Raw genomic sequence first — 16261 nt, 5'->3', positions numbered from 1 at the left:
AACAGTTTATTAATCGTGTTAGGATCCACTCTCACATACATTGTGTGAGAGACAGTAAGTGTTTTTTTAATACAGAGTGCATTCCAGGATAGTGTCACACATTCATTCATTAGACACTGGGAGAAGGGGGTGGTGGGGGCATAAGGAGAGTCTTCACTTTTGGGCGGGCATGAGGTCATCGATTGGCTGGCCCTTCTCCAGCTTCTTCTCCATCTCAATCAGCAGCTTGACTCCGTCCACCACCATCTGCACCAACTCCACCTCGGAGAAGCCCAGGCGGTCGGCGTTGGAGATGTCGAACACGCCACCCACAGCGGCGGTATCCACACCACCTGGGGGGAGGGGGGCGCGTAGCATTAAATCCACAGCATCTATGGATTAGGAAGCACTAGAGGGCGACGTGCGGTTAAACCTCTGTACCTGTTCCACGCTTCTGCAGCCTTAGCCTCTTGAGCACCTCCTCAAACTTGGCGTGCTTGCTGAGGTTGGGCAGCTTGACGTGGACGCCGCCACGCAGCCCAGTGCCGAGGTTGGAGGGGCAGGTGAGCACGTAGCCCAGGTGCTCGTTCCACATGAAGGAGTGGCCCTTCTCCTTGAACAGGCTCTCGATCTGTGGAAGAGAGTAGAACTAAGTATAAACAAAGTAGTTCTACCAAACGTTTCTGATGATTAGCAGTAAATGTGTTAAGTCCATTCGTCATCCCTTAACCGACAATCTGGCTCCATCAGACATTCCCAGTGTTTTACCTTGGTGAGGCCAGTGCAGAATCTGTTGAACACTTCCTTCATGTTGCCGCCCTTCTGCATGGAGATGACACGCAGGTGGTCCTCCTCGTTGACCCAGACCAGGAAGGTCTTGGTGTCGTTGTGCCTATGGGGAGAAAAGAGTGTTTAATGTTTCTAAGGTCATGAGGTTATAAATGCTCCCTCAGAAAGGATTTAGACTCAAACATAAACGAGTTAAACTGTTACAGGAAACAGGAAAGGAGATGTGGGAAATCCTCTCACCAGATGCCCCTGCCATCGGGCCAGTCACGGGCCATACCAGAAGCCAGCAGCAGAGGAGATACAGGCTTGTCGAACAGGAAGTGATCATCAATCAGCTGCTGCTGCTCGGCGTCCGACATGTTCTTCAGAGCGTAGTACTTTCCCTTCAGGTCACCTGATAGTGAGTCGAGCGCTGCAAAGGAAAACAAAACAAATTAGGTTCACCAGATAAATTACAGTCATTTAGGTGATGATTTTATCTAAAGCGACTTACAATAATTGCATTTAATGTAGGAAAAGCCAATGTACTACAACTTGCCAGAACTCACAAGTGCATCTCCTTTCTAAAACAAGTGACAAAGAGCATAATCTTGAGCTTAAGGCAAAGTGCAAGACTAGCAAGATATGGGGTATCAATTCTCCTTTGGACAGTCAAAACATATTAGCCACTACTGAGATTTATAGCTGGTTAGAGGAAGAGGTTAAAATAATTGAGCAGTAATAATCAATTGCAGCAGCTCACCTCCCCAGTCTACAAAAATACATTGCCATCAATAACCACTAGAGGGAGCACCCAACACACCAACATGCATTCTCGACTTGCATGAAAGATGAAATTCACTTCAGTACATGCAATTGACACACCCATGCGTGCAGGAAGAGGTGACCAGAAACACATACACACACACAAGCAGATGCGGTCAGCAGATTATGCAATTTGCTCTCTGCTATCCTAACTCCTAGGGCAGCAAGGAGCAGCGGGCACAGTAGCCTTCATCCACAGCTCCTCACACACCACAGTATTGACTATGCAGAACTTTGTAATCTACACATAATCACCCATCTCTCTTTTATTTAAGAGAGAGCTATTAAAGAGTTAACTGATGGTACAAGGCATTCTAAGGACTGATATCAGTACCTTCAATGGAGAGATTCTCAATGCCCCTTCGCTCTCCACGGCTGCAGTGTGGGGGCAGACAGAACCCACGGACGCTCCTGCCTGTTCGAACGCGAGAGCTCAGGACATAGTTGGGATCCAGGTCGTCTCCGCCCTGAGGAAAGACACCAAAGCAACTCAGATTTCTCTGCATGAAGGATTATGGAGAAGTAAATGGTCATCGGCAAATTACTGTCATCAGTCACTGAGCCTAACTAATATAAGATGTGCTGTAGGACCTTGAGGTGATCAGGGTTGAGGTCGGTCTTGTGCTTGTCTGTGGGCTTGTATCCGCCATGTCTGTCCTGAATGATAGGGTCCAGCAGCTCTTTGAAGTCCTCGTAGGTCTCTTCATCTCCAGCTACACATCCCACAGTCATAATGAAGGGATGGCCTGGATGGAGAAATCAGTCAGCATGTAGTCAAGACAGGAGACAGGACTTGACAGATGACAAGCACAACATCCTCACTACACTGTACTGGCTGATGAGGAAATATGTTGAATTTTCAGTTTAGAACCTCAGAACAGGTTGGTTTTACCAGGATTATCAACCCCTGTCTGAATGACACCATCTATGGTGAAGCCGTTGGGGGTGGCACGCTCTCGTAGTTTCTTGTACATATCCAGGGTTAAGACCTTGGCCATGTGGTTGTTGTGCTGGCTAAGATCAGGGAACTCCTCCTCAGGCGAGAGCTTCTTGATGGTCAGTTTGGCCATTTTGTCACTTCTAAACAATAACAAAACACATTCTACAAGGGTGAGGGAAAGCCAACTGCTATGCTTTTAAAATGCGTATACAAATCGGATTGATCGGATGAAGATTAACATATAAATTAGTAAAGGGTGGCTTGTAAAAAAAGCCTTAATTGAAGTCATTAGAGTTAAAAGAGTAACATGTTGGTTCTTTCTTCCCTTTGGACTGCAAGCATCATCTCTAGGTGATGAAAAATTATCAGAATCATTAAAAACGACCCTCATGGCAAGTATCGAATGATATTTAACAAACTATCGGCAAGGTCAGTGTGCAAAAGGTGATCTCTCCCTGAGCTAAGCGCTATAAAGCTTTGGCAACTGTGAAACGTCCTCCCTAAACGCACTTTGAGAGGCAGAACAGATGGCTTGATGCTGAAAGCCGCTCGGATCTTTACCTGGGTTATCAACCCCGGTTTGAATGACATCGTCCAATGTAAATCCACTGGGAGTTTGTTTGCCCCTCAGACGCTCGTATATGGCAGGAGTCAGCACCTTGGCCATATAATTATTGTGCTTGCTGAGGTCTGGGTACTCCTGACTGGAGGTGTACTTCATCTTCAGCTGGTTGTGGGTGTTACCGAACGGCATGGCTGATCCCTGGCCGCACCATGGAATGGAGGAAAAACGGGTGAAACTTATGTTGTAAAACAATACACGGACATAGTAGAGCCACTAGGCTTTATAAATGCGAGAGAACACAATGACTTAATGATTATGTAAGCACGATGCAAATAAGATGAGAATTAGATAGATATGATTTGAACTTATTGTTGTTGCTTTTTTTAAAAGAGAAGTAGACTACTGGAATGCGAGTTAATCACAGCAACGCTGTAGTTCCAATGCAATAAAAAACGTATTTCGTACATGTTCTTTGATTACACACATGCGGGTGCACAAAAGAAGTGAGGCACTAGTACAGGATATATACCTGTGGGCCTGTGTACTTGTCCATCAGACGTGTTACATTAAGGAAATTGCAAAGCAATCTGCACCAGCAACATTATGTATTGCATATATTTGGTCAATAAACGGGATAATGAGGAAAATATATGTTATTCTGGTTAAAACGGACTAAATATCCAAGATTTAAATAAAATAAAAATAAAAACAGTGAGAAAACTAATGGCAAACAGTCCTACCTTGTGCTGCGGCTGTTGGCTACTACTACTACTGGATGACACAAAGATTCCTATTTTTCCGGCTGAGGAAAAGCGCACCCACCAACTACGCTGCGGCTCTCTGGTGGGGGGATGAGCTTCAGATCATTCTTTATAGTACACCAGCCATTCTCCCATTGGTCAGTATTTGTAGTCCATTCATTCTATTGGACGACTATGCAAGAAACTGCGTTTATTTTGCTATTCCCCCAGTCTGTCATACTGTTTTCTAAAAATTAACTTTCTACATGCATCCCGTTTGAATTTCAATTTTTAGGCATCACGCTAAAGTCTTTTTTTTTTTTTTTTTTACTGCTGGTGTAAAAGAAAAAAATGCATATAGCCTACATTTATTTAAATGATACGTAGGCTTAATGATACATAATGTATCATCACGTCACTGAAAATATGAAATGTCATTATTTATCACTCAACTCAACCCCATAGACCTTGGACGTGTGATCAAATCGTATTGATCAGGATTGTTGAGATTTTACACTAATATTTAAAATGATAAAACACCTTTTATCAGTCTCTTCTGTCTCTTTCTATCAAAACGTCATCATTCGGTGCCGAAACGTGGTTTGTTCAAACACGTCTACAAATGGCAGTGTTTGCGCCGATTCACTGATTTACACGACATCCGCACAGCCTAATTAGACAGTTTTGTATTGGTAACAGACAGTCAAGTGGTTGTGAACGAGAGCCGCCTCAGCCCAGTTTCAACAATCCCTAACAACACCACGTGTTTTTCACAACTCATTCATTTTCATCGCTTTCGCTGCAAGTGACAAGAGGACCATCAAACTGCTATTCTTTTTTGCTATTCAAAGTGTGCCATTCTTTAATCAGTCGTTGCTAACTCTAGAGTAAAAACAACAAACAAGCACTTTACAGTCTAAATATTGCTATAACGTGGTGTCGAACAAGCCTTTCAAAACGGTGGGTTTTTGGAATCTTGATGGGTAACTATAAAGCTAACGGGCTAGCATCCCGAATGCAAGCTAGCCAGCTTATAGTTAGCTAGACAAACGTTAGCTAACGTTAGCCACCAAATTTCAGACCAGTTTTGCGCCATGACCTTGCCGAAAGTGGATTTACTAGCTAAATTAAGATTATGATGAAGACAAATTATCGACAGAACTTACCATTTAGCTAGATAGATAACGTTATTGCTAACTAGATAGCTAACCATAGCTATGCAAATTACCAATTGTTAATTGATAACGTTGACAGCAATTGCATTTTGAACAAAATGTTTAAGCTAGTCAGCAAACTAACTTAACTCTCCACTTACACTTGCTCTACATGTTCCGACATGGTGGTTGTCTGTTTGAAGTAGGCAATCAAATGTCTGAAAGTGTATCCTTCACTTGAAAATACACAAGACAGTTGAGGTTACCGACAGTTGGGAATTTGAAAGATAACGTTCTTTGTTTTGTTTTAAATCTGTAATGCGCGTGCCACATCTTTCAAAACGTACCTTTGGGAACATTGAATGCACTGAATATTTTGTATGTAAATCGTGTGAAAAACATTAATGCTATATAGAATGAGTCATAGCCATAAATTGCGAATACCTCACATACAAATACAATAATCTTTGAAATCTTTAAAATTTGAGCTCCTCTTTTTTGATAATGTCAAAGCTTTATGTGTTGCCCTTGCAGTAAATTAAGTTTCCCCCCTCTATATCCCGGTAGGTGTGGCACACGGCATGCCATGAGCTTTGTGGAGTATTCTGAGTTCATCCAGGAAGGTGACGTTGTCATCATCTTCCTGGGTCATGAGTCCATGATGCCTGTCAAGGTGCAGAAGGGTGCACAGACACAAACACGCTACGGAGTCATCCGCCACTCAACAGACCTGATAGGCCAGAGATTTGGTACAAAGGTTACCTGCAGCAAAGGTGGCTGGGTCTACGTGCTGCACCCCACCCCTGAGCTGTGGACCCTCAACCTGCCCCACCGTACCCAGATCCTCTACACCACAGACATCGCCAACATCACCATGATGTTAGAGCTTAAGCCTGGCTCTGTTGTCTGCGAATCAGGTGAGAGAGACACACGCACACATCCACTGTTTCGACACTTTTTCTCCCTCTTTGAGGTTGTGAAATTCTTTGCTTCTTTGTTCTCATCAACATGCACATGTTGCTATACGTTGATGAGAATTTGGAATGAGCCATCGACGGCCAGTCCGCATGTCATCTCTTCTAGTACCACGTGCACATGAGGGCGCACGATGGCCTTTCTTTGCTCTGAGATGTAGTGATATATTCTCTACTGAGATTGAGTATATTCTGTACTGAGATCTAGTGGTATCTGTCTGTACAGGTGCATCTCCAAAAATTAGGATGTTGTGGAAAGTTCATTATTTTCCGTAAGTTCATTCAAAAAGTGAAACCTTCATGTATTCTAGATCCATTACACAAAGTGAAATATTTCAAGCGTTTTTTGTTTTAATCTTTATGATTGTACAGTATGTTAATTTATACAGTCAATACTTGGTCAGGGCTCCTTTTGCACAAATTACTGCATCAGCGTGGAGCGTGGCATGACTTGAAATATTTCACTTCATGTGTAATGAATCTATAATATATGAAAGTTTCACTTTTTGCATTAAATTATGGGAAATAATGAACTTTCCGCAATATTCTAATTTTCTGAGATGCACATGTATGCATGTGCTGTTTTTGCTCTTAGTCTCCAACATGTCATTCTACGTTTTCAAACCCATTTTGTAATGGCATGTGACAGATGAAGGGGGGTTGTGAATTCAAATAGTCATCCAGTGCTTGTTTACAGGTGTCATCATTTACTCCAGAGTTTGTGTCAACCAGTTAATAAAATCAAGTTTATTTACAGTTTCATACAAGCAAATGCAATTCCAAGTGCTATATCGATGAACGAACTGCAGAGTCAGCTCCCTCCCACCCTCTCTTCAGCACAATGGAGAGCCCTAACATGTCTGCAGTGATATCATGTTCCTCTGCCTTCTCTAGTGCGGATGCATCCAAGAAAACGCTGGCTCATGCCTCTCTCACATGTAAGCCCAACAGAAAGGCTGAGGCATCACTGTGCGGTATAACACTTTCTAAACTTTTCCGAACAAGAGATCTCTGTTGTTTTGAAATGGAACCTCAAGACGTGCTGCTTGTACATCCAGGGACGCCATCCATGAATGAAAGAAAAGTATTCACATACCAGATGATAAAACCTGTTACATTCGGTAAAAACATTTAGGCCTATTACTGCATGTTTAGTCAGGGGTGCGTTCAAATTCAGCGAATTTGGCAAACTATTTGGAACTTTTTCCTGTTCGCTTTGTGTTAAGTGAAGGGTCTGAAAAAGTAGTTTGCGGTGAACAAAAATGGACGTTGGACTGAGGGAAATGTTTCTATGATTGAATGAATGGAATACCGGAGGCCCTTTTACTAGGTTTTATTAGCGGGACTACATCCAAAATATATCATCCAGAAAATCATTGTTGATCGCACACTTGGCTCTCCTTGTTCAAATTTAACCAAAGAAAGAACCTGTTTGCCACGAGCGTTTGCCTCTGTTCGCCAAATTTGAACGCAACCCAGATCTCTTCACTAACTGTTGATAAATTATTTACTGCTAAGTGCTAATCGTCATTTGTACGTAATGTTATACAGTAGTGCCTCATAATCATAGGAACAGCTTCAAGTTTGGTGTCCTGATTGTGTCTTTGTTAGCGAGCAATGTAAACTTTGCAGTGATTGGTTGTGATTATCAGTTGGCTGCTCTGGGAACGGGTATATACACACAGTCATGTTGAGGAGTCACCTTGCCAATAGTCTGCCCAGAAAGTCACCAGCCTAGCTCAAAGTCTGCCAACCTCATGCTCAACTCTTTATTCTATTAGTGTTCCAAGTTCCATTCTCCCTCATATTTCCCAGCCTTCTGCCAGAGATTGGAGATCTTGATTGGAGTCTCGGTTCTGACCGTTTGCATCAACGCTGCCTTTATGTTCAGGGCAGCAGGCATCTGGAGCCTCACAAGTCCTTTCTGTTAACCAAGTGAGGTGGCATCCCTGGAGCTGTGGGCTTAGGGCTCATTGAGGGAGTGCGATGCCAGTTCTCGTGGGCATTGTGTGAGTGAGAAGATGGCCGTAAACCCGTGACTCTCACTCTGTTGCAGACTTTCAGGCATCACTTTAACACAGGCAGCGTTCCGTCTCTTTCTCTCTGACTCCGAATTAAAGTTAATAACCCCTGGAGAGATAGTTATGCTGGAAATACGTGTCCCAGTTACAAAGACATGCTGCTATGCTAACGCACTGTGCTGGATGCTCATTGTGGGGATTGCCACGGCAGATCGTGGTCATTCATATTTGGGATATTTTAAACTCTCTGTCATGGGTTAGGCTACAGCTCGGTTAGTCAGTGGCTGGGGCACAGTAGTGTGACAGTCCTCAACTCTAACTGTTGCTTTATCAGAAACCCCCAAAGCAGCGGATCCCGTTTCCCGCTCAGAGGAACCTAATCTTCCCGGTTCCAGAGCTCGCGCTCCCCTCTCCCGACTGGGCCCGTCAGTCAGCCATCTGGCCGAGTGGCACGGCGTTTAGCAAGTCAATGTGCCGCCGCTGTGGGGTAAACATTGCCTTCATTGTCGCCATGAGAACAAAAGAAGCGGTGACGTCAGGAGGGGGAGGAGGGGGGTGGGCGTGACGGGACACTGTAGGCCGTCGCTGCGTCCCGCGACCGCTCAAACCCGCCCGTCATGTGATCGCTGCCAGACGCACGCAGAAGCTCACAACAGCGGGTATTGTTGGGATCGTATGGCGGGCGGCCCGTAATTGGAGAAGCTCTCTGGGTGCTTGTGTTTCAATACACACTCAAGACTGTTATTCAGATTTGCGTCAAACACTTCAGACACAGTACATGAATGAATGTGTTGGCATTATGGCAGCAACTCTCTGCGCTTGAACCTGTCTTTTTCAGCAGTGTTGCCCCCTCTACCGGTGACACCCTTAACGATCCCTGTCCCTCTGGTTCGGTTGCAGGTACGGGCAGCGGGTCGCTGTCCCACGCCATCATACGCACCATTGCGCCCACGGGCCACCTGCACACGGTGGAGTTCCACCAGCAGCGCGCCGAGAAGGCGGCCGAGGAGTTCCGGGACCACCGCGTGGCTCACCTCGTCACCGTGCGCAACAGGGACGTCTGCAAGGAGGGCTTCGGCGTTACGGGGGTGGCTGACGCCGTGTTCCTGGACATCCCCTCCCCCTGGGAGGCGGTCTCGCATGCCAAGGCCGCCATGAAGAGACTGGGTAAGAGGATGCCTCCGTGTGTGTGCGTACGTGTGCGCAGGCTTGCTTGCTTATGTGTCAGAGACACATTCATAGCCACATGATGGTGAATCACTGAATCATGCTCTTCCTGGTATCGGAACTGTGAGACTCTGACTGTGAGAAGTCTGACTACACTAGAAAACCCAGCCAGCATTCTCTCTCTGGCCGGGCTCTTTGGTCCCGATATTGAGTTTTGATCCGGGTCAGCAGAGCTCTCATTAACTTTGCCATTGCGTGTGTGTCCCTCGCTGATTGCTCCTTGTCACGGGGCGCCGTGACCACACTAAAGATCACGCAGTGGGCCGTTCAGCGGTCTCCGTGGAGACCAGGGCCCGCAGTGCAGTGGGGGCAGGCCTGGGCAGGTTGGCAGCTCAGTGGGGGGTCAGGGGGCTCAGAATAATGGGCTTATAGGTGGGACATGGGGACGGGTGGAGGGCAGGGCACATCAACCGGCTAGGTACAGTGTGTCCCGGCTGGACAGCTCTCATAAGCACGTCAGTGGTTTTTGAGCTGGACTGTAAGATTGCTTTCAGTTGTTTTTAATCCCGTGGCACAGTAAACAGAGAATCTGACTAAATTTAAGCCTCAATATGAAGTGGAATGTGGGAGTTGGAGCAGCTCTGATGCTGCCATGCACGCACATGTTCTCCCACCTTGTCTCTCTCTCCCTCTGCAGACTCTGCTAGTCCCTTATATGGCCTCACTTCTGCAACCTCCCCTTTCGCTCCTCCTGCACCCATGCAGATGGTCGCAAACAGACACTCTCACACACACATAGCCAGATCTCCATGTACAGTACAATCGGTCTCATGACCATAGAGGGCTATGCTGTGGGGAGAAAAGTTGCAGGAGCGTGTCTGCTTCAGGAAAGACTATTTATTTATTTACCCTGTTCAGAGCTTGGGAGAATGGAGTCATCCCCCTTGAGGGTAGAATACTGTAGGAGCCACAGAGGGCATCCATCTGTTTGCCCCTCGAGTTTCAGACATTGGGGCACTTTTTTTTGTAGGGGGCATCCACTATATGTATCTCCTTGATTCAGGTTTGGTCAGTAAAGGTCTGAGAACTGTAGCCTCGAGAGACCATCCTGATCTAGCAAGCTCACCTTCAGTTTCTCTCCACAGATCAGTCTGGCCTTCCCCCCATCTCAAACGATTTCAGCGGGCAGGAGTACTGCAGAGTAGTAAGAATAAAAAGGGAGGGGAATAGGGACTGTATACATCCATATGTACAGCATGTGTACAGTATATAATAGAATAATGAATATATGTACATACATCCAGTCTGTATAAATATATATTTGTAGTACACATGTATACATCCAGGCTGTATGTATACATACACATATATATGTAGTAGCACACATATCATACACACATGCACCCCCCCATAACACTCGGAAACGCTCAGGCACTGTTATACAGTCTGATGCCTGCTGGCACAAAGGAATGTCTAAACCGCTCCGTATTGCACCTGGGTGGGATGAGCCTGTGCTTCCCATCTGCCACAGCTCGTCATAGAAGGGGTGGGTGGGAGGGGTTGTCTAGAATAGACTTCAGTTTGTCCCTCATCCTCCTCTCCAGAGCCGGCCCTCCTCACCAGCTTGTTCAGATTGTTTGACTCTCCAGCCTTGATGCTGCCTCCCCAGCAGGCGACGGCAAAGAATAGTGTGCTGGCTACAACAGACTGGTAGAACATCCGCAGCAGCCTGCTACACACATCAAAGGACCTGGGCCCTCATTTATAAACGTTGCATAGAATCCACGTAACTAAGTTTGCTTAGCTAAGTAAGTATGAAAATATATGCACAAAAAATCTCTGATTTATAAAACGCTGTGTATCACAGCCCATGTTGACTTCGCCACGCCAATGCCAGCTGCCCTTAAATAAATCACAATCAACACTTGCCGCACGTGAACACGCGTTCTGATCACACCCCAATTAACGCCCACAATTGCCTATAAATGGTCAGTGATACGCTCCTAATACATATGCAACGAGAATGGAGTTTGCCGAGTGCAAAAGGCAGAAAGAGAAAGAGAAATTTTACTGAGTGCGTGGTGGAGGGTATTGGTCAATGAGGCAAGACGCACCAAAAGGTTCTTTTCGGAACGATGATTTCACATGTGCACGACTGATAAGAGCACCTGTTATGCCCGAGTGGTCCCAATTAGATTATAATTAATTATCTATCATGCAGGCTATATTGGCATTCGTTTAGTGCGGTAGGCCTTATTAGTAGGCTGCTGATATCCAAACTGATAATCATTATAAGCCTATAGTGTTGTTGCATGGGTAATGGGGTTTGGATCTATATTGCACGTAGCCTAATGCTTCACAGGGTGGCCCATGAATAAAAGGCCTAACTTATCAACGTGTAAACGGGTCAATTTACAATGACATCCATAACAATGTATGTAGGCCTATAGTGACTACTTAAGGCAATGATCCCCGATTAAACTGAACGACAGATCTGAGGGTTCTTTGCAGCAGCCAATTTGTGTATTTTCCAGGATATGCATTTCACATACTTTCTCAAAACATTCTGTAGGCCGTGTTCGAACGGATGTTGCGCGATAGCCAAGCACATATTAGAACATCTGTGCCAAGTCCCGGCATATCCAAGGCCCCGTGCGTCATGGCCTATAATCCAGCTATATTAGTGCCTGTATCGAGGTCTTGTAAATATATATAAATTTAGCCTACAGTTGCCTCAAGTAGGACATTTCCATTCACCGTTGCTTAACATCATTGTAATTGCGGCTTGCCTCAGTGGTCATTCGAGTTTACATACAGTAAAAGCCTAATCAACTATAGGCTATAAATACATTAACAAATGAATAGATGGATAATTAAACATACAAATAATTAACTAAATAAATGATTAACTGAATAAATACTTCAATGCCGAATGCAAAATTTGTTTGCGGTATAGGCCTCATTATAGTTGTAGGCCATCGACATACGGAATCATTACTATGATAAGCCTAATAGGCTTGTGTTGTGTTATCAACGTAATGTGGCTTTTATTCATAGGCTACTGCCTGTGATGCTTCACGGGATAGCCTATGAATAGGCCTACAACATAACATTATATTATGACACAAATGGGTCAATTCACAGACACATCCAAAGCAATGCAGACATTATTTAGTGATTAGGCTACGTGGCGATTGATTCCGTTTAAACTGTGTGACACATTGGAGGGTTTCTTGCAGCGACCGATGTATTTATTATTCAATGTGTCATGCGTTTCGCAGACTTTCCCGAGTTTCATCCCTCTGCCATCGGAGTTGCGTTTTCCTGTTTCTCCAGAAACTTGCTTATTGTAGTTACGGGAGGGTCGGAGTGTGCGTAGAGTTACGCACACCTTTCGCCAACTTATTGTTTAGCTTGTTTTTTATAAATACCGAAAGTTGCTCGGCATGGGTTATGCATGCTTTTGTACTTGCGCAACGTTTAGAAATGAGGCCCCTGAGCCTCTTGAAGAAGAACCGTCTGCTCTATCCTTTCCTGTAGAGGGCCTCAGGTGCGCCCCCAGGAACTTGTATGAGTCCACCATCTCAACTTCCTCTCCCTGGATGGTGATAGGGGTTGGAGGCCTCTTGTTCTTTCTGAAGTCCACCACCAGGTCCTTGGTCTTGCTGATGTTGAGTTGGAGCTGGTTCTCCTCAGACCATTCAACAAATCTCCTGATTACATCCCCGTACTCCTCCTCATCGTCTGCCCCGATGCACAATTGCAGAGTTGTCCGAGAACTTCTGGAGGTGGCACACCCCAGAGTTGTGGCTGAAGACAGAGGTGTATAGGGTGAACAGGAAAGGTGACAGACGGGTGAAAATTTACTTTTTGGCTCACGGTGAGTCACCTGCCAAGGGGACTGTAGATTAAAAAATCTACCGGCCAAGTATATATTTTTTTCAGATTAGAAATCTACCGGCCAAGTATATATTTTTTTCAGATAGCCTTCCGAAATCTAGTCGCCAATTGGAATGTCCTGCAGACAGACATACTGTGGCCTGCTGGTGAGAGAGTCTGTGATCCAGGCTACCGTGTCATGGTGTACCCGCATAGCTGAGAGCTTCTCCGCGAGCTGGAGGGGAAGATGGGGTTGAAAAGCACTTAAAAAGAACATGACTCTTCCTAGCCACTCCAGGTGTGAGTAGGCTCTCTGGAGTAGGTAGATGATGGCATAGCTTCAAAGGGGGGACCAACTCCATAATGATGCCTTTGAATTTAGAAGGGGATGTCATAAAAGCTCCGGTAGGTGTAATGTGTAGCTGTCCCAATACTTTTGTCCATATTGTGTGGCAGTCCAGACTGATCGGCGGAAAGAAACTGAAAGTGAACTCGCAAGATCAGGATGCTCTCACAGGACTATGAGAGTTGGCCTACTGGAAAGTGGAAGAAATTGCGGTACCCCCCCCCCCCCCCACACACACACACACACACACTTTTTTTTTTCTTTCTGTGTAATTCCTTTCATTTTTTTGGCCAGAGGCCTGGCCCTCCATTAAGAGCAGCTGTACCGAGAGCTGAGGACCCTGGCACAGCCCCGCCTCTCTCCTCCCCCTCTCTGCCTCAGTCCTGGCTGCCAGGAGACCGAGGGGACTGTGTTGTGCAGTCCGGACGCCGCTGTCTCTCCGTTATCTCAGAGTTATCCCAGTTTCCACCACAAATAACTTCATAATGGATTAGCCTGCCTGATAAGGCTTGCCTTCCCGGTCCTCCATGACTTCTGCATTGAGGTCAGACATATATTGTTACTGTAAGGTAGGTTGGGGGGGGGGGGGGGGGTTAGGGGATGATCTCAAATCAAGATCACAAATATCCTGGTTTGGTCTTGTGTGTCCTCTTCTCCGGGTGTCCTCTTCTCCGGGTCACTCTCGTGGCTCTGCCTCAGCTCTGAAGTCGGTCACAAGTCCTCTGTGACCATAGAAACACAACGCGCACACACACAGAGCGTCTCCCTGGAGGCTGAGAGCTTCTTGGCGACGAGGAGACGACTGATCCTGGGTTAAGTGGATCTGCTGTGACCCTGTGTATAGTGAGGCCCCTGGGGGGTAAACTGCACTCATTAGTAGTACGAGTGTCTCTATCACCTGTGAGCACCTGGTTCTATGCCTGGCCCCGGGCCGGGTCCAGGAGAGCCTAGAGAGAGCAGGCCTGTTCTCCATCTGTCCCGGCACAGCCTCGCTGTTAACCTGATTAGACCCTGACGAGTCTGGCAGGCTTCCCCAAAGCCTTGTTTTAGGACCGTTTGTCTGGACGCAGTACGACTGACACTTTCCTCGATTGTGTGGACCGATGCGAATATCTATATAATTTGCTAAATATATGCTGTGAGAGACAGACGATAGTCGCACTCTTTTTCTCTCTCCCCTATTCCCTAATAGCCTGGAAGCCCAGAAAATTCAATTTTGCAATACAGTCTCGACTTCTAGCTGCCCTGAACAATGTGGGCGGGAGTACTTGCCTTGACAAACTCCTTCAGCCTTAGCTTAAAACGTCTTTTCCGCTGAGACACTCTGTTGGTGCATACATGTTCTTGTTTAATTGTTGTTATTGATTTCTCTAATAACTGCACTTATGGCTGTACTTGTTCAACTAATGTTACTGCTTGTTGCTTTGGGAAACTCCAGTCTACTATTATGCCGACTGCCTGTATTTCATGTCATCAACTACGGGACCCAATCAGGAGCTGCGTCCCCACTTGGGGGCAGAATAGCAGTTAGTTTCATTGAAATTTCTGGAAATCCATGTGGATGGGAAGAAGTCCAGACTATCGCAAAAGGTTGTTTTTGTTTTTTATGCCAGGAAGTCTGGCTTCCAGGCTAATTACCTACCCCTGTCTGCTCTCTCCCCATCCCTCTCTCTCTCTCATCTCTCTCTCTGCAGGGGGCCGCGTGTGCTCCTTCTCCCCCTGCATTGAGCAGGTTCAGCGGACGTGCGAGGCGCTGGTGGAGGAAGGCTTCGAGGAGATCAGCACGTTAGAAGTTCTGCTCAGGGTGCACGACGTCCGCAATGTCCCCCTCCCCCTGCCTGACTTTGGGCCCGAGACCCCTCCGGGGGAGGGGGCGCCGCCCCCCGTGGCCCCCAAACAGGCCTCCGTCCTCTGCAGGACCACCACGCCCCCCAGAGAGATGGCGGGTCACACGGGCTACCTGACCTTCGCCACTAAGCCCCGGGGTTAGAGGGCTGCTGTGACGCGTGGAGGCCAGAGAGTGCGGGTGCACGGTGGAGAGGACGGAGACACCGGGAGGTTGTTGGGATCCAGGAAACCCCCAGGACGGGTGCTGTTGAGGCCTCAGGAGGACCTAACCTGGCCCCAGAGGAACAGCGCGTCCTCTGGACTGATTTACTGGTTTCCCCCTTCCTCTCCATGCTCCAGTCTGCTGTGACAAAGTTGACAGCTTACATCCTCTTGGAAAGAGACCTTCTTGAGAAATGGCCACCATTTTCTATTGTTTTGTGTGTGTGTGCGCGTGCGTGTGTGTGCGCGCGCGCAAGTGTGCAAGCGCACATGTGTGGGGGGGGGGCTTCAAACGTTTCCAAGACATGGACTGATGCATACAGTACAGAGAAGAGGGGGAGAGAGGGAGGGAAGAGGGACAAGAGGAATTCTTTAAATAGCCCGTTGAGTGCACAGGGTCTCTAGGTGGGGGGTTCTGCATAGTCTGAGTGTTTGAAACACTTGTATAATTACTAATCCAAGCAGTGACTTGTTGGCATCATTAGCATCACATGAGTAATATACAAGGTTTATGCCAAATAATTGTTCAGAATGGTGCCTATTAGTTATATAGTTACACTACATACATGCCCACTCTTCCAAAAGAGAACCAAGCTTTTGTGTCCCTCGCCTTGTTCACCCAATGTTGTTTTGTTTTTTACATCAACTTCTAGGACTTAGCGTGTGAAATGTCCTTGCTATGAACTGGACACCTGACCTCCAACCAGGCCTTTCTACTTTTCTCTGTGTACCGTGGTCTGTTTTCTTTAACTTGAGACCTCTGGTCTGTTATCATCATCATCATCATTACACATCCTGGCTGGAGCTCCACACCAAAAAAGGCAGAGAAATGGCAGCGGTTTCCAGACTTGGGA

General features: G+C 46.4%; 2 protein-coding genes across 2 annotated transcripts; one reads left to right on the top strand and one right to left on the bottom strand.

Annotated features, from left to right (window-relative positions):
* On the bottom strand, positions 1-3910 carry ckba (creatine kinase, brain a). The gene is made up of 8 exons (XM_084438469.1): positions 3818-3910; positions 3074-3275; positions 2164-2318; positions 1907-2039; positions 1009-1180; positions 748-871; positions 421-610; positions 1-332 (listed from the first exon to the last, which is right to left on the bottom strand). The coding sequence occupies exons 2-8, from the start codon at positions 3264-3266 to the stop codon at positions 154-156; spliced, it is 1146 nt and encodes a 381-aa protein (XP_084294595.1). The 5' UTR covers positions 3267-3275; positions 3818-3910; the 3' UTR covers positions 1-153.
* Positions 3911-4645: 735 nt separating this feature from the next.
* Positions 4646-15348, top strand: trmt61a (tRNA methyltransferase 61A; the record flags this gene model as incomplete). Its single annotated transcript, XM_084438582.1, has 4 exons — positions 4646-4777; positions 5539-5888; positions 8867-9133; positions 15053-15348. Exons 2-4 carry the CDS (start codon positions 5558-5560, stop codon positions 15346-15348), a joined length of 894 nt encoding a protein of 297 aa, XP_084294708.1. The 5' UTR covers positions 4646-4777; positions 5539-5557.
* Between the last annotated feature and the right edge of the window lie 913 nt (positions 15349-16261).

This window comes from Borostomias antarcticus (genome assembly GCF_949987555.1).
Source record: "Borostomias antarcticus genome assembly, chromosome: 5".
NCBI lineage: Eukaryota > Metazoa > Chordata > Actinopteri > Stomiiformes > Stomiidae > Borostomias > Borostomias antarcticus.
This window is presented reverse-complemented; position numbering and strand designations above follow the sequence as displayed.